Below are 18,810 nucleotides of genomic sequence, written 5' to 3'. Positions count from 1 at the left end.
ACATTAAATTTAAGTAAAAAATATAAATATATAAATACACAATATGAGAGTGGGTTGGGCTGGGCTGAGTTTAAAGGGGCTTTTGAGAAAAATCTGATGTTATATGTGAGTTTGAGCAGATATGGGCCGGGTTGCTGCAAATGTAAAAAATTGACAATCCAAATCCAACCCATTAAGGGTGGTTTTGGGTGGACAACAGACTAATGAACATCAATTTTAATATTAATTTACTTTTTTCATTCCTGTTGATTTTTATTTGAAGCTTTTTTTTTTTTGTAATTACAATTTATTTTCGATTTCAGCAAGTTCATATAATTTTATAAGCCTTTCAGTTCAATTTTAATTCTGTTCAATTTTATTATTTGGAGCATTGTCTTCAGTTCAATTTCTATTTGCTAGAGTTAATTCTAAAAATGTAACTTTTTTTATCCCTTTAGTTTTCATACTAAAAAATCTTTTGATTAGAATCATTTTTTTTGGTACATTCTTACGTTTAGTTGTTTTTCACAAATTTTTTGGAATGTTCGTACTCAGTAAAAAGAGTATATTCTCACATTTCGTTGTTTTTCATAAAATTTCTGTTATGTAAAAGACAGAATTATATTGACTTGATAAAAACCAACATATTAATTAATTGTGTTTAGTCTATTTAAAACTTACGTTGTCGTGTTAATTTCCCTTTTTGTTATCTTTGATCTGTTCGCAGCCGTACAAATAAGCCCAGTTTTCCCTTCAAACTGAGGCTTGACCTTGGGGCGAGGCCCATAACTCAGGCCGGACGCGTGGTGCCTACGCTAAGAGTCAAAATAGGACCCGTAAAACAAAAGCCCTGAACCCCTTCAATCACAAACCTACGCGCTCTTTTTCCATTTCCACTCGCCCAGTCATATGCTATGTGCTAGTGCTACTCTGCTCTTCGGTCTCCGCCGTTTCTCATCTCCTATCTTCCCTTCTAAATCGTCGTCCGGCCGATTTCTCTCCTTCATAGCCTCCGCTATGGCCACTTCTCATCCAAAAGACGAGGCCTATCTCAAAACTGTGATCGATAAACGCATCAAGTTGTTCGAATCCATTAAGGCGCAGCAGCTCTCCCGCTTTGAATCTCTTGACCATGACCTCATCAAGTTGTTATAAAACCCCAAATACCCTACAGTATATAGTAATGCAGTTAACATGTTCACTGATTTTTGAATTCTTTTTTGTAGGATTACTTTGCCAGATGGGACAGTGAAGGAAGGCAAGAAATGGTTGTCGTCTCCGGTGGATATTGCAAGGGAGATTTCAAAGAGTTTAGCCGCCAATGCCTTGATTGCTCAAGTTGATGGAGCCTTGTGGGATATGACAAGGCCATTGGAGAGCGATTGTGAGCTCAAGCTATTTACATTTGACAGTGATGAAGGACGCGACACATTTTGGCACTCCAGTGCTCACATTCTTGGTCAGGTATAATTGTAATTGCTTAAGGTTTTTTTTTTTGTTTGGTTGTTGTTGTCTATATTTGGGCGGGAAACAACACTGAGCAGAACTAGCGAACTGCGTAAAATATATATCTGGAAAGCATAACACGATGTGCATGAATTTTCTTGGGATTATCCAGTTGCTACATGTCTAAACATGAAGGCCATTGTGCTTTAGTTACTTAACTTCCTCATCGCTCCACTTAATCTGTTACACATGCTTCAAATAAGTTTGTCTAATTTTCTAAGAATGTGCATAATCATGGAGTGCAGTCGCTAGAGATGGAGTATGGTTGCAAGCTTTGCATTGGACCCTGTACCACGCGAGGTGAGGTATGTTATATCTACCCTGTAGAGCTCTTGAGACATTATTTAGTTGATCTCGTTAACATTTCACAAGATAAGAGCAATTTTATATTATAAAGCTTCTAGCATGTCATAATCACTTGGACTATCAGATTTTGTTTATAAGGTCTGGATAAATGATAGAATCTTTTAACATCTTTGCTATCCTCTGTCAAAACCTAAAGTGACAAGCAAAAATGTAATGCATTAGTTCCTTTATATCCAACATTAGTATGTAGGTGCCGTTTGAGTTCCCAGAAGCATTAGGTAGAACTTTCTACTCGCTAGTTAGTAGTTACTGATTCTTGGCTCATTTTATTGAGTTTATTTTTAATTTTTGCGATCAATTTTATCCAAATAAAATGCCCTAAGAAAGGAGCTATTTGTCATAATTTTCCTTGATTTGTACTTTTAAACCGGCCTTGTACTTTGCTTTTGTCTTCTAAAGTTGGAACTACAATACAAGCTTCCGGTAGTTCAGTATTTGTCAATGTTATCATTCAGTTCCAAAAATTAATGGATTATAAGAACAGTATTCATTAATCAAAGGGATTTCTGGAGAAGGAACTTATCATAAAAGAGTTGTGAATACAAAAATTATTTGATAATGCTATGGATTGTATGGTCAAGCGTTAAATATTTGGCATATGTAGACGCAGCCTGCTTTTCACGTCAGATGTTTTAAATATTTACTTTTGCTAAAGCATACTTTTGATCAGCTAAATATAAATGTTGGAAATTTGGACTAGAATATATTGTTAGAATGAGAGGGTAATCATGCGTCTTCTGGCCTGCACTGTAAGTTTATCGGTAGGTGTCATTGCATATGCTTTCTTTTGTTTTCTGTTGCTGCTTCAGTGATCACATCTGGCAACTGCAAGTGTAGCTACCGCTTATGAAGTTCAAAATAAATCTTGCAGGGGTTTTATTATGATGCATTCTATGGTGAATTGGGCTTGAATGATGATCATTTTAAGAAAATTGAAGCGGGGGCATTGAAAGCGGTTTCGGTATAATCTCATTCTGTTCTTTTAAGTTGCTATATATTTCTGGCGTTATTACAGTTGTTTTCTTTCTCCACTTGCTACAGTGCAGAGTAATCTTTAGATTCTATTGTTGTTGAATTGTTGTGCTTGACAATTTTATTTTTTATTTTTTAATATATTCTCCATAATCTTGAAGTATATCTTGCTACATCTCAAAAATTGCTTTGAAGGGTCAGAAAGTTAAAATGTTTGATAATTGAGGGTTAAGGTTACAGTTGCATGTGGAAGTGTAGCCAATATCTTTTGGGAAAGATTGACCAGAACATTCTTGTGAGAGGTATAATACCTTGTTATGGTCAGACATCAACTTGTAGTTGACCCTTTTCTGCTCTATTGTGTGTCTATGCATTACTGATGCATTATTAAAAACCCTTATATACTTGGAGGTTGCTGAAGTCAGCTTAATTTTTTCATTTTTATTGTGCACGACTTGAAAACTTCTTCTTACTATATATTTAATGTTATGCAAAAAAGGGAAAAGCATTTGACTACATACGTGGTTATGCTTTGGCCAAAGCAAAAACCTGTCTAATTAGTGAGCTATTGTTTCTTGGCTTGGTTTTTCATCTGTTTAGTTATATCTGTCCCATTTGCTTCCACTTTGCTCTATCTCTTCTCTGTTTAATATGTATATTGTGGCTATGTCTATTAAGTGGGAGAGCATCACATGCAATCAAGGTAAGACTTTTTGGGTGCTAAGTTTTCCAGATTCTATTCGTGCAAAGACACAGAAACTGTTTTTAAGTGCAAAGAGGTGGTCACCCAAAGTTTTTCTCGTATGTATTATACAAAAAATCTCGACAATGTTACTATCTAATATTGTTAACCCAATCAATATCTTCTAATTTGCAGGAGAAGCAACCCTTTGAGCGAATTGAAGTATCAAGAGATCAGGCACTTGAGATATTCTCAGAAAACGATTTTAAGGTAAGTTTGATTTTGCTGATATATCATACTTGCAAACCAAATGTCTGTGCTATTATTCTGATTTTTTTTTTCTCACCGTATATGTTTACGTGCCATGGTCAGGTTGAAATCATCAAGGATCTTCCTGCAGACAAAACTATAACTGTATACAGATGTGGACCCTTAGTAGATTTGTGTCGAGGTCCCCATATACCAAATACATCCTTTGTGAAAGCATTTGCATGTCTGAAGGTGCATTTGACATGCATGCTGTCTGTATTTTGTTTGTGTTTGATTCATTAGCAGTCAAGATCCGTTTTAATAATCTATTTACACTTTCAGGCTTCGTCAGCGTATTGGAGGGGTAACAAAGATCGTGAAAGTTTACAGAGAGTTTATGGGATATCCTATCCTGATCAAAAGCGCTTAAAGGTTATTTTTCTAATCTGTTGGCTCTTAAATAATTGGGTCGGCTGTGTCCTATTTGTACTGCCCATAGTTTGCTTCTCAGCTTCTGAAGCCTTCATATTTCTTTGTTGAATAATAGATTTTGGAAATTCATATGGTCTTGGCTTCACTCTTTATTTGGTTGAAAATGTGATCAAACATCTATATTTGTGTATTCTAAGATTCAACATGTGTTGTTTTTGTTTTCTTTACTGTGTAATCAACTTCGGGTCAAGGTATTCATAGTTGACCTAGTATTGCTTTTAGGATGCAATGTGCAACATTACAAATTAGTAACATATTCTGATATATTGATCATTATACATGAAGACCTGTGAAAGAGGTTAGAGATTTGCAGTTTTTTTTGGAGTTGCAAAAACAGATGTTCACTAGTAAGTTACTTTATAACAAGTCTCCGAATGATGGCAATCAGTAATATGGTGTTCCTGTTATGTGAAGGTCCAGGGAACAATCTTCCTTTCAAAATCTGAAAATGTCAGCTCCATCATTATAGGGGAAACACTCTGCTATAACTTAAAAAATTTGCATATAGCAATTTTCTGAGTTAATGCTGGAATTAAACTATTGCAGTTTCTTAAGCAGAGCTGCCAAGGACTTCAATAATGTGGCGCAGTTCCAATTTTGAGGTCTTGGATAAGTTTCAAGGTTGTAGTTGCTAGGTTATCGGGTTTAGTTAAGAGATGCAAATTGGCTTAAGAAACTGTAAGAAATTTGTCATAAATGTTTTATTTTTCTCAAGAGGTGTACTGTAACTATAAGGATATGCATGTTTTTATAGATATAAATTGGATGGTTGATGACTTGAAAGCAGAGCAGCAGTATGTGTATTGGTTCTGGATGTCATTTTTTCAGACATTTTTTTTTTCTATTCTTATTTTTTTTTCTGCAGGAATACATTCAACATCTAGAAGAAGCAAAGAAATATGATCATAGGTTGGTGGGCACAAAGCAGGAGCTCTTCTTTTGCCATCCATTAAGGTACTAAACGGGTTGTTCATTTTCCTAGTTAACAAATCACATACATCTATAGCTTGAGAGGTATTTTCATGTGACATCTTTCGTGGTACCAGTCCAGGAAGTTGGTTTTTCCTTCCACACGGAACTCGAATTTATAACAAACTAATGGAGTTTATACGAGGTCAATACAGAGATAGAGGCTATGAAGAGGTTAGGAGGCCATGTTTTTATTGTTAGTTGCATATAAATATAAATACTTATATTCACAGCTCAAATTAATCATCTTTGACAGGTTAAATCTCCAAATATTTACAACATGAAACTTTGGGAGACATCTGGGCATGCTGCAAATTATAAGGAGAATATGTTTTTGCTCGAGGTGAGTTGTTCTATCAAATCTTATTCTTGGATGGGTAATTATAAGGTGCCAATTGGTGGTCTATTGATGCTAATAACTTGTCAAATTTTTTTGAAATAAAAATAGGGTGCTAGATAGGCTATTTTGTGTGGAAGCCTTTTTTTTTTGGTTTTGTTCAATAGGATTTTGAAGGGGGTCGGTGTCGAACCAAGACAGTCCACTTGCATTTATTTCCGTTTAGCCATTGAGCTACAAGCCTAATTGGTTTTTTGGAAGTCTTTAAATAAGTGCAATGGCTAAGGGGCTGGTTTTACAAACTCGGGTTTTTTCACATGGATTCATGGGAAGGTTTGTGCATGAGAGTGTCCCAGTCCCACTATCAAACTTGGTTTGCTTTCTTGGGCTAAATACAACTTCTTTAGTCTTCGTTAATGGCTAGAATATTCTCACATATTTCTCCGGTTACCAATTTATTATGGTGGTTTTTTTTTCTCATATCAGATTGAAAAGCAAGAGTTTGGCCTAAAACCGATGAATTGCCCAGGGCACTGTGTAATGTTTCAACATAGAGTGCGTTCATATAGAGGTAAGTTTCATTTCCATCAAAATTTTAATTTAGAAATGATTCTTTTTCACCTATGTTTTTTTTTTTTTTTTATATCGTGAGTTGATAGATATTAGAATCTAATTTTACAATTAGGCATGAACTCTCAGATTTAATCAAAATAAAAAAGGCCATATAAGTAGGTAAAATATATCAAAATATGTCATTGTTAGATGTTAACTTCTAATATAGAATTACTGTTTAACTAATTGGAAACTGCTTTGCTTTCTGCTATAATCTCTTATCAATTGTTGTGATATCTGTTTGTTTTATTTTATTGGTTACAAGATTTTTACATTATGAATCAATAGATATTTTAGTTTTACGTTATCATATTAATGTTCTTCTACAAACTCTGATTTATAACTGATCAACTAACGAAATAAGGAAAAAAGGATGCTCGGTTAGATTGCAAATAGAGAGGTAGAACTATCCTTGCACTTGATAAAAAAATGAAAAGAAAGGAAGAGAAGAGGGAAGAGTGAAAAAAGCGATGGGTAGAAACTAAACACCTGAAAAGTTTTCCGAGACTACGTTTTGGTGGTGAAGTTGAAGTTAAATTTTGAAGTACTGGGATCTTAGAGCCTTGAGAATAGAGATTTTGCTGAATCGGTTTATACACTTCATTTACCTGAGCCACTTAGTATTTTTATCTCATGATTAGGTACATTTGCGACCCTATAGATTTTAACTAGGTCGGGGAATTGAATAATGGGATTGATTTTGAGAGTTGTACAATTCTAACGATAAATCATTAAAATGGTATAGCATAGCTGGTTCTTTTTCTTCCTTCTTTTTAGGCCTATAGACCTTAATTCAACTTGTTGATAAGTTTTTCATCTTATTTAGTTTGGTCACAACTCCGATTATAATCCAGTAGACTTTTAGCTTATACATAACTGATTGGCCAAAGTAAAATCTTAAGCATTATGGGTCGTAATGCAATGTAATGTAATCAAACTTGTAATGTAATCAACCTTGTAATGTAATGGAATAGAATAGTGATTCCATTACCATGTTTGATTGACAAAGTAAAAAAAATGATGAAATTTAATTACCGTTACGATACTTATATTTGATTAGTTAAAATGTAATCATAAAATTTTATTTATACAATTAAAATCATCAAAAAACATGAAAACGTGAAAAATGAGAAAAACGCGAAAAACAGAAAATACGGAAAAGATGAAAAACAAAAAAAAATCGTGACGGGGCAATATTTCGTCACGTTTTCTGAGTTTTTCGTTTTTCGTGTTTTCCAGTTTTCACGTTTTTTTTTTTCATTTTTCATGTTTTTCTAGTTTTTTGTTTTATCGTTTAATAAGAATTGTGCATAATAAGTATTAATAATAAAAATGCAAGAGTTAGTCGTAATGGGGATTCATATCTATTATTTATGTAATAATGCTCATTACATAAATTTGTAAAAAAAACTTGAGTGATGTATTTGTGATTCCATTACGATAAAAACAATATGACTCATCCAAACATAGCAATGAGCCTCCCTTGTAATGGGCATTACCACGCTCATTACGGCGTACCAAACGGGACCTATGTGCATGGTGTCCGGTAGTATGTTCAATCTTTATTTGTTTGTTGGGATGCTCACCATATGTAAATAATACGAAAAGCTATGTGAAGACTAACGCTATTCTGGTGAGTCGATTATTTATTTTTTGCATGCAAGTATTAGTACTTTTTACAAGATGACTATGAGAATTGTAGTTTGTATGTGACTTCGAACATGTGTTATATTACTTTCATTGTTGTGCTCACATAACATTATGCTATTGCATATATCCATCATCTTGATTGCTTTGGGTGTTTGCAGAACTTCCTCTTCGCCTTGCTGATTTTGGGGCTCTGCATCGCAATGAGGCAAGTGGAGCACTCACAGGATTAACACGTGTTCGAAGATTTCAGCAGGTATTGTAGGAGGAAAAAACTACTGAACTTCACCAATATATGGTTTTGGAATTGTCTGGTTCAAGGTTTTATCTATACTGGTGGTTGATCTGGTGAAATTTGTGTTGGGATCTAAGGAGTACAAAAAGAACATCTTAGTTAGGCAAGTTATTCTAAAGTCTTGACATTTCTGTTGCTCTTAGTTAACCCGCTAAGTGATTGGGTTAGCAGACAGTTAGTTTGTTAGTTGGATTGGAGGTAGTAAATCACAAAAGTCTTAGCTGTATGGGAGCTATTATTATATTGAATTTGAGATAACGTGAAGATTAGTTGTGAGTGTTATAGCCTCTTTATGGCTATATTTTTATTCTGTTCCTCATTCTCTCTTCTCATCTGCTTCCTGTCCTCTCTCTGTTTTAGTTCCTAAGTTCTTTCTTTTCTCTCTCTTGCTCACTTAACACATATTCATTACACGGGCCTGATGAAACCAGATCCTTTTGTTTCATTGGGATGTATTTTGAATTATTTTTTAATGATATTAAAAAAAATGCATTTAACTTGGCGAAATTGAATGATTCAAGTTTATTACTTTATGTGGATTTCATTTCTTTTTATTACATAAATTCATTGTATGTTTTGGGTACAGGATGATGCTCATATATTCTGTAGGGAGACACAGGTAAATAATATTATCTTGATACTTTGCAAAATTGTCATTTCCTAACACTGTCAATCTAGCATTATCATTTACAATATCCAATGGTTTATGTATTTCAGATAAAAGATGAAGTGATGGGCGTCTTAGACTTCATTGATTATGCTTATAAAGTATTTGGATTCACTTATGACTTGAAGCTATCTACGGTATGATGATTTTCAAATTCACCTATAAAGTGCATGTTTGGTAGACCATGATGAAGCGTAATATGATTTGAGGAAAATGAATTTTCAGTTCAGTGACCTTTTGAATTTTTATTAAATTCTATTATGTCCATTCCCTATACATTCTTTTTCCATTATGATTCGGTTACCATGCGTCGTGTGCAGATATGAATCAATTTTAGTAATGACATGGAACTGAATATATATATATATATATATATATATATATATATATATATATGTTAATTTTTCTTAATGAAATGCTGCCAACCATAGTTGTCAAATCGAGATTCGACTTGTGAATCGAAATCCACATTTTGTGAATCGTGAATCGGATTGAATAGTAAGATTCAGTTCAAGTTCATAGTATTATAAAAAAATAAAATATTTACCATGTTGAACTCAAAATATTATCAAATATTAGTCTAGAAATGCAATTTTAATGTAAAAAAAAAAAAAGAAATCATATCAACCAAGTACTTACAATTCAAATCTAATGCAAATGCAATCCTAATAAAACTGATTCACAAATCGGACTCTATTAATAACTTAGTGGACATGGAGAGTTTGAGCTTCTGACTCTTCTTTTTTGCCTTGTTGTCAACTTGATAATGATGGAATGTAACTAGTTTGAGTTGATAACTTGATAAGTAATAATCGGACTAGAGGATAATGGATTTAATAGTTAGTGTTGTTGAAGTTTTGGATGAACAGTGATGAAGATCCGACTCGAAATAGCATAGTTATTAAAGGCGCACCAGGCGTAGGCCTTAGCGCCATGACACCCCCATGGCGTGGCGCAACCGCCATGGCGCGCCATTTTGCGCCAAGGGTCTGTTGCCAAAGGCGCACTAAGGCGCGCCTTGGTGAGTTAGGGCAGTTTTATGGTTTTTTTGACAGTTACATACATGGAAGAAGTGTTCTGAAGGGTCCAAAATGAGAAAAAAAAACAAATATTAAAAAGGAAGAGATAGATTATACAACAACATCAAAGCCTTAGTCATATAAAACCGTGAAATCAAGTCGTGTCAGCGACACAAATTTGCTCCCTCCACTCCGTCCTATCCACTACCATATTTTCCTCAATTCCCAGTAAACTCATATCACTCTCGATCACCCTCCTCCAAGTTTGCTTAGGTCTTCCCCTACCCCTCACCACTACATCCCTTTGCCACTCTTCGGTCCTCCTAACCGGCGCATCAAGCGCTCTACGTCTCACATGGCCAAACCACCTTAGTCGGTTTTCTCTCATTTTATTCTCAATAGATGTAACCCCTACTTTTGTCCTAATTATTTCATTACTCACCCGATCCTTTCTCGTATGACCACACATCCATCTCAACATACGCATCTCCGCCACCGACATCTTATGGATGTGACAGTGTTTCACTGCCCAACACTCCGTACCATATGACAATGCTGGTCTGATTGCCGAGCGGTAGAAGAGATAGATTATACATTTGAATTAATTAGAAGAGGCAATGACAAAATCTTTTTATAAGAGGCAGAAGTTCAGTAGAACGAAACACAGAAACAAAGCAGCCAAGGGAATTCAAATTCAACATGAATGATTAATTTGGAGAGTTTTGATGAGGAGTACAACTTAGGATTTAGTATTCTACTTTAGCTTTCTAACATGGGGTTCATTTTGCATTTTAAATCTTATTTATGCTTAATATTGTCATGATTTAGTATTTATTGCATTTTTATTTAAGTGCGCCTTGTCTCGCTATGGCGCGGGCCATCGCCATGCGCCAAGGCTCCAGGACCCCTAGCGCCTTAGTGCGTCATGCGCCTTTAATACCTATGCGAAATAGAGCTGAATCGAATCGAATTGTAAGATTCGAATCGCGAATCTTCAGATTCTGTACAATTTAGATTCACCCTATAGATTCGGCTCGAAATAGAGCTGAATTGAATCGTACGATTGGAATCGTGAATCGTAAGATTCTAACAAGAGTGCTTTCAACATTATATATTCTGCCAAATACTTTTGAATGTAATTCAAATTTGAGAATCCTAATAGTAAATATATTCTGCAAGGCACTTAGGAAAGATTCTCTGGTCAATTGCACCCGCATATATTCATACATTTGCAGATAACTTTAGTATCTTAGACAACCAATTTTTTCTATTTACTTTTGGCCAGTACTATGTTTAGATTAGCAATTTGTGAAACCATGTTGTAAGCTTAGTTGATTATTGCCCATTCGAAAGTTTTCGTGCTCCTGTTTTGCATGTCTGCATTTTACAAGTCATGAAGGGCTTTACGTGGTTTGTTTGGAAATTTGAATGTGGATTTTATATTGTACCAATTCTCAATTGCAGAGGCCTGAGAAATACTTAGGGGAGTTGGCAGCATGGGATAAAGCTGAAGCTGCTCTTAAAGAAGCATTGGATAGTTTCGGGAAGCCTTGGCAGGTATTTTGTCTACACCTGTTTCTTTTTGTATACTCTTAGCTACCACTATCGATTTGAAATATTTTTGTTGCTGAATTGTAATTCTTCAAAGCCATAATTGCTTGACATTTTTCCTTGACTCCCTAAAAAAAGAAAGTGGGTGGGTTATGACTGTTGAGAATTTATGTGAACCTAAATTCCAGGCTTTTTGCTTTGGCTTGTAGACCACTATATTAACTTCCTAATTCTGCTCTCAAACTAAGTTGTAGCTGGCATGTTTTCGTCACTCTGTTTTATTATACTTCTAAGATCCTCAGGGTGTGCATGATTGTTTTCCTTAATGTATGAAGTACTTTTACTTCTTTCATTTTGGCTTTGCCTTTACATGCTTATGTTTTTTTATTATACTTTACAGATTAATGAAGGTGATGGAGCTTTTTATGGGCCTAAGATAGATATCAGCGTCTCTGATGCATTGAATAGGAAATTTCAGTGTGCCACTTTGCAGGTTGAGTTTATTCGAATTTAGTTAGTATGTCTTTCGTGCTACTCTTTGGCATTTTTTAGAATTGACACTTAATAAAGCATGTGGTTACAGCTTGACTTTCAGCTTCCAGATCGTTTTGAGTTGGAATACTCAGCAGAGGATGAAGCCAAGAGGGAACGGCCTGTCATGATACACAGAGCAATTTTAGGGTCTGTGGAGCGTATGTTTGCCATACTATTGGAGCATTACAAGGGGAAATGGCCTTTCTGGCTCAGTCCTCGTCAAGCGATTCTCTGCCCCGTCTCAGAGAAATCTCAGGACTATGCAGTTGAGGTTAGCTGCGTGCTCTTTGACTGGATAACTTTATAAAAATTGATTTGAATAATTCACATTCAGGCATTCTGTAATTCTCTGCTTTGAGACGTGACATTTTTTTGCATTATGACACTTCCATTATTTTGCTTTCCTTCATATTCTGATCCTTTCGTGTTAGTATGATATTGCTGACGTAGTGCCTATTCTCTCATGTACTGATGCTTTCATGGTTGTGTGATACTTTCATTGTCACACTTCCACTTGCATGTATGTGCTGTTCAGAAATTAAAAACTCCAGAGTAAATTTATAGAACTGACCTGAAATTCAGTTTCTTCTTTTCTAACAACACTGTAGATTGTGAAGTGTTTCCTAAGCTAAGTGCATGGTTTTAGGTTTCTCGAAACTGAATTTAAGCTGAACTCATTAAAATCAGCGGAGCAAAAAACTGCAGAATCTGCAAAGTCAAAACAAGTAACCCAAATTTGCGTACTTCAATCAAAACCACATGGAGGTTAGGTTCTAGTTTTTGTGGACAAAAAATTATTGTATGCGCAGACTAACAGCCAGAACCAAAATAAATTATTTAGTTGAGCAGGAAAATATCTGACCTAAGCATGATCATTATGTCTCTTAAAGACTAGTACTCAATAAATCCATTTAAGCTCTGTTGAAAATTTCAGAACATAATTGAAAGAGTATTTTAAGTTTTGGATCTTATGAGCTGCCACATGTATTTATTTTGAAATGTTGCATATTTCACCATTTCCATTGCAGTTTGTTTTAACACAAAAGTCAGTTTGGTAGAAGAGTTGACCTATCCGCCAACAGCCCTATTTCTGCAATGTATATCTGTGTTCAACTATATATTCATTTTGTTACCAATTTGCAGAATAATACTTTAGAAATGCTTATTCGATTGTTGGTTGTGGAGTGTGATATGATAGGAATTGAAGTGTAATTATTGAGATATCCTAATTTCACCTAGAAGAAACCCAAACCCATAATTTTCCTTGACATGTTTTACAGGTACAGGGTAAGATACATAAAGCGGGTTATTATGTTGATGTCGATTTAACGGACAGAAAGATTCAGAAAAAGGTTCTTACTTTTTCCTTAGCATCAAACTAACACGTAGATTATATATATATATATATCTTCTGATATCTTTTTTCTTATAACTCCAATTGTTGAAGTCTATTACTTGTGTCCTGCTTTATTGCTGGTGACTCATTCATTGAGGTGTATACCTGGATGTGTTTCATGTTGCTTTCTGTGCAAAAAGTAAAATCGTTGTAGTGAAACATAGCTTTATCTTTGTCAGACAAGAAGGTGCTCGTGAGAAAAATGTGGCAGGAAGTTTCTCAAGAGTTCTCTCTCTCTCTCTCTCTCTCTCTTAAGTTTAAGTGTTTAACCATTATAGGATCTCTCGACAAGGGTTATGACTTAATAACTTATGATTACCATAAATAGTAACTGGACGCTCACTTTCAGTTGCAAAACAGTTGTTCTGGTAGCAGTTTCACCATGACTTGGTCTCCAATTTTGAACTCCTGTGGGCGATGACTCATATCCGCCTATTTCTTCATTCTGTTGGACGCCTTCGCCAAATGAGCCTTCGTGATTTCTTCATTTTGTTTCCACCCTTTTGTGAATAGATACACTTTGCGATTTTTGCCTGTGGGGCATATGACAGAATGCGGCACTAGTGGTTGTTGACTTGTAACAATTTCAAAAGATGACTTATTAGCGGATGAACTTTTCTAGCTATTAAAGCAAAATTGAGCCACATCCAATAGAGATGTCCAGTTTCCTTGGCTAGCATTGACAAAATGCCAATACTAATTGTTGAATTACTACATCAGTGTCTATGAAGATAGTTCTATGGAATATACCTAGGGTGTCAACACATTTGAATGAGTGAAGAAGAGAATTAAACTATCATTTATTTATTGTTATCACATCTGGAATTATGTGACCAATTTTTGGTATTTAGCATTTGTTTCCTTTTACACGTCATATCAACTTCTACAAGGTTGCATTTGAAATTGTTACTAAATCAACAAGTTAAGTGTCTTTCTAAAGTATTGATATTTCAGGGAGGATAAGCTATCTGGGATTTTTGGAATAGGATATAGTTTATGATCAGGGAGGATAAGCTATCTGGGATTTTTGGAATAGGATATAGTTTATGATCTGATAACTGTGGCTTTTTGCAGGTACGAGAAGCTCAGCTCGCACAGTACAACTATATATTGGTGGTTGGAGAAGAGGAAGCCAAAACTGGACAGGTACTTCATAATAGTATCGATGAAATTGATAGAGCTTTTCTAGAACCAAGTCTAGGATATAAATAAAAGTTAATGTAACACATTTTCCGCTTTAAGATATATATGTACACTGGTTATATCTTATTTTGATATGAAATTCATTTCTTGATCTAGATAACAGTAGTAATTTTTTCTTTCTTTACAATGCCGTTGTGACTTTCTGAGGATGAGATCTGATAGAAGTTTATTAGCGAGTCTTGTGCTACTAAAGTCTTTTCTTTCCTTTTTGATGAATGTGTTGGATAGATTTGGAGTTGTGCATCGGGGTAGTTCCTTTGGTAGTGAACCTGTGTAGAAAGGATTATTGCTGTGTGAAATTTTGCAAATAAGTTGCATGGATAACCTAGAAAATCTGACATATTCACTTACAAGAGATTTTCAAGAGTTTATACGACATTGAATAGAAGAGAAGTCCATGAATTTTGTTATTATTTATTAAAAATTTCATAATCATTTAGTGCTTCTTAAGGATGTTAGACCTTTTCTTTTTGCTTTCCAGGGATCCTATTAATCATCTGTTATTACTATAGGTCGAACTTGTGAACTCGTCTCAAGTTAATGATTTCATAGCAATTTGGTTTATGATTGAATTTGAGAAATTCACAGTTCATCATATCATCCAAAGTTTCGTAGCGAAGTAGATATCCAAGTGAATATGACAGGGCATGATTGCAGTTTAAATGATTATTTGCTTTGTTCCTTTTTATGGGTAAGTTGGAAAATCAAGTGAGATATCATTTTCAATTTCAGGTAAGCGTCCGTGTGAGAGACAAGGGTGACCACTCGGTGATGAGCATTGAGGGCCTACTCAAACACTTCAAGGATGAAATAGCTGCATTTCATTAAGTGGACAAATTACAGTGATTTTGTTGATCCCAGACGTTCAGAAAAAAAAAAAAAAAAAACTCATCTAAAGATTTATGTGATATCATGCTAATGAACTATCCTTGCTCTCAGGTTTGTTATCTTATATGATGTTGTTTTGCATAATTTGCCCATAGGATTTTCAATTTTAGATTTGAAAATTAGTGCGGGGAAAAGGATTTATGTTTTACAGCTTTGCCATCACGTGAAATTGTTTTCAGCTTTTACTTGTATACATTCTCCTTTTTCCCTTATCCAATTTTAGTTGTCTGGGCTGGCCTATATTTGCATCCTCCCAATGTGTTCTTGTTTAGGCCATTTTCAATCTATTTTCTCATTTTTGCAACCTAATTCACATTTTTCTCCTTTTCACTTTGTTATTGCATTGCTATAGTGAATTTGTTACAACCCATTTCCTGTTTCTTCTCTCTAAACAGCTACACTAATGAGGAATATCATATCCTACCAGGTAGGATGGAAAGGATTTAGGGCACCTTACTTATAAGGCTCGGACATTCATTTCAAATAATAATATTTTCTCAAATAATAATTCCAAAATCATATTTATATAAATAAAAGAAAAGAAAAAAAGAAAAAAAAACAATCAAATAATAAATGATTTTGCACCTTTTGAATCACCATCGAATTTATGGTAGAAGAACTGTACGCATCAAATTGATGCACCATCAATTTTGTGGTAGAAAAACCGTACGCATCAAATTGATGCATATAATTTGATGTTGATACGTATTATAATAAATTGTGTGATATCATATGTTCTCTCCACTTATAATCTCCAAACTGTAGTGCATGGTGGTGTTGCGGCGGATGATCGAAGGTTGAATTCTTTGGGGCTTTAGCCTTTACTAGGACGAAGTTAGTATCCGGTTGAGAATTCTTTGGGGCTTTGTCCTGTTTTGGCGGATCTTTTACTGACATGTTCACATATGCTTTTTTGTCTTAGGAGAGAAATAGGTGGAAACGTGAGATAGCGGTATTAATCTTCATTAGATTTACGGCTAACGTTCTGAATTTTTAACAGGTGCTGTTTCAATGTGCTATTCTCTGTCATTGTTTTTAGTTTAGTTTTTTTTTTTTTCTTTTTCAAAACAGTGTAACAATTGAAAACCTTATTGTTAATTGCACCATTCAATTAGAACTATATATAAAAGGAGTAGCTCAAACTTCAAAGGATTTTTCTGCTTTCTTTTACAACCTTCTGCGAATTTGTCCAGAACTCAAAATAGTAAGTTTTTGTTTTGTTCTTTTCTCTCCTTTTTTTTTCATATGGAAGGTTGCAACGAAAGGATTCCAAAAATATAGTTCCTTAGAAAATCATGAAGATTCGACCCCATTCTTGAACATACAAAACACAGTGATGGCTCTTCGAAAGACAAACACTGTAAAAAATGCTGAAATTCCAAGGCCGCAAAAATGTTGCCTCTTCCAAGAAAATAAACCAATTGGTTTACTGATAAGGATCATGACCTTTTATTTAGAGCTTAATAAGAAAGACACCAGCCTACCTTTAGAGGATTTGATGGCGTTTTTTGCTTCTCCAGGGTACGGTACTTACCCAATTGTTGAAGTGAGGGCTAAGCCCCTTTCTAATGAGATGATAAATGTGTTGAAAGAGTTCAACCTCTACCTCTACAAAATTTCTTTGAACGCTTGGTTAGAATTTCTTGCATTTGCCAACACTTACAAAGATCTGGAGATTCATATGACCGAACCCTTGTTTTAATATTGCTGGAAGCCAATAAAGTATACGACGAATGGTATGATTTACTACCAAATGAGTAATCGTTGAAGGGCTTTCTTGGCAAGATTCAGAGTCTGAAGGATTTCAAGCCAATGTGGTTTTGGCTGAAGGGTGACCTGCTATTCCAGATTTCATCCATATATATGAATTTCCCTTTTAAACTACTTAGAACAAGATCTTGGTAATTTGAGCACCTGGAAGCCAGGGCAGGACTTGAGCAAAGAGGAGGAGGTCGGTCGCGAGCTTCCAATCCGGTATTCCACTCAATTGAATTATCACATGATGCTTGAGATGGTTCAGACGAACGTCCTTATGACCCTTCTGTGAGCACTGACTTTTTATGACCCTGGTGATGAGTCTATGTTACTTGCTTGTGGTTTTGTGTAGACGGGCTTCATGTCACGTTGTACGAGAACACAAGCTAGGACTCGGACCCCGTCTTTGTCTTTTAAGCTTGCTTTTCATAAAAAAAACCTTAAAGTTGATATTATTTCCTGGATATAAACTTTGTACCTGCCACGTCGGTAACTGATCGGGTACAAGGTCCCCTAATCGGGGTCCGCTGTCACCGATCAGCGACCATGGACGGTTTCCAAACAGTTTTTATTCAAATTTGGGCAGCTAGAACTGATGTAATAGAGCTCGTGTGCCATTTGTATTGTGATGTAATATATTTTTTTTTACGGTTTTGATATATGCAGCCCTCAGGGCTGCATATAAGCATTAAATACAATATGATATTATTTTGTATTTTCAAGATGTGTATTTATTATGGATTGAACTTCTAAATACACCAAAAATCATTTAATGCAATCATAAATTCTTTTATGTTTTTTATATCTGTATTAATTTTTAATTTTTAATTTTTTCAAAAGATATCTGCATTTATTATTTCGATAGGTTATTTGTAACTGTGTTAGTAACAGAATAAAAGTTACAAATAACCAATCGAAATAACACAGTTACAAATAATCTGTCGAAATGATAATATTTTTTGAAAAGATATCTGCATTTATTATACATTCAACTTCTAACGTTTTCTAAAAAGTGCAGATTTACCCGTAACTATGGATTTGTGCAATTTTACCACTAACAATGTCAAGTAAATTCAATTTTATCCTTATACAACATAAAATTTGAACTTACTGATTTGACTATCACATCAGATATTCCAAAGAAGTTTGTCGATAAAATAAAGCAGTTAATTGTATTTTGACGGGTTGTATGCAGTTTTTTGTGTGTAACTTTTATCTGTCAAACTTAACATTATCGTTTCGACAGATTATTTGTAACTGTGTTATTTCGATTGGTTATTTGTAACTTTTATTCTGTTATTAACACAGTTACAAATAACCTATCGAAATAATAAATGCAGATATTTTTTGAAAAAATAAAAAATAAAAAATTAATACAGATATAGAAAACATAAAAGAATTTATGATTGCATTAAATGATTTTTGGTGTATTTAGAAGTTCAATCCATAATAAATACACATCTTGAAAATACAAAAGAATATCCTATTGTATTTAATGCTTATATGCAGCCCTAAGGGCTACATATATCAAAACCGTTTTTTTTATCATTTCAGTATTTATTTATCGCTTTCGAACGTAAATTGATATTTAAATGAAATTTGATTACAATATAAATGGTATTTTAATAAAAGATAAGTCTACGCGTTCATTAATCAGACCTTTTAAATGTTAAAGTCATGAACCTAACTGT

The 18,810-nt window shown here is 34.5% G+C and overlaps 1 protein-coding gene across 3 annotated transcripts; it reads left to right on the top strand.

The window, feature by feature from the left end:
- The first annotated feature begins 850 nt into the window (after positions 1–850).
- Positions 851–16,516, top strand: LOC136218155 (threonine--tRNA ligase, mitochondrial 1). 3 transcript variants are annotated; one of them, XR_010683655.1, is made up of 22 exons: positions 851–1,124; positions 1,206–1,443; positions 1,731–1,790; positions 2,723–2,812; positions 3,701–3,775; positions 3,878–4,006; positions 4,097–4,186; positions 5,112–5,200; positions 5,293–5,389; positions 5,472–5,558; positions 6,039–6,123; positions 7,973–8,067; positions 8,693–8,725; positions 8,824–8,910; positions 11,257–11,349; positions 11,744–11,836; positions 11,927–12,148; positions 13,158–13,229; positions 14,348–14,419; positions 15,209–15,415; positions 16,130–16,198; positions 16,287–16,516. XR_010683655.1 is itself a non-coding variant. In XM_066004915.1 (20 exons), exons 1-20 carry the CDS (start codon positions 889–891, stop codon positions 15,302–15,304), a joined length of 2,139 nt encoding a protein of 712 aa, XP_065860987.1. In that variant the 5' UTR covers positions 851–888; the 3' UTR covers positions 15,305–15,614. The 3 variants fall into 3 exon arrangements, 1 of the variants encoding a protein (XP_065860987.1); XR_010683656.1 differs by lacking the exon at positions 16,130–16,198 and having other exon boundaries at positions 16,365–16,516; XM_066004915.1 differs by lacking the exons at positions 16,130–16,198; positions 16,287–16,516 and having other exon boundaries at positions 15,209–15,614.
- The last annotated feature ends 2,294 nt before the right edge of the window (positions 16,517–18,810 follow it).

This window comes from Euphorbia lathyris, chromosome 2 (assembly GCF_963576675.1).
Source record: "Euphorbia lathyris chromosome 2, ddEupLath1.1, whole genome shotgun sequence".
Classification (NCBI taxonomy): domain Eukaryota; kingdom Viridiplantae; phylum Streptophyta; class Magnoliopsida; order Malpighiales; family Euphorbiaceae; genus Euphorbia; species Euphorbia lathyris.
This window is presented reverse-complemented; position numbering and strand designations above follow the sequence as displayed.

Coding starts and splice junctions, on each gene's coding strand:
- LOC136218155 (XM_066004915.1), top strand. CDS start 889: ATGCTATGTGCTAGTGCTACTCTGCTCTTCGGTCTCCGCCGTTTCTCA. Junction 1,791..2,722: donor CCTGTACCACGCGAGGTGAG/GTATGTTATATC, acceptor TAAATCTTGCAG/GGGTTTTATTATGATGCATT. Junction 4,007..4,096: donor AAGCATTTGCATGTCTGAAG/GTGCATTTGACA, acceptor TTACACTTTCAG/GCTTCGTCAGCGTATTGGAG.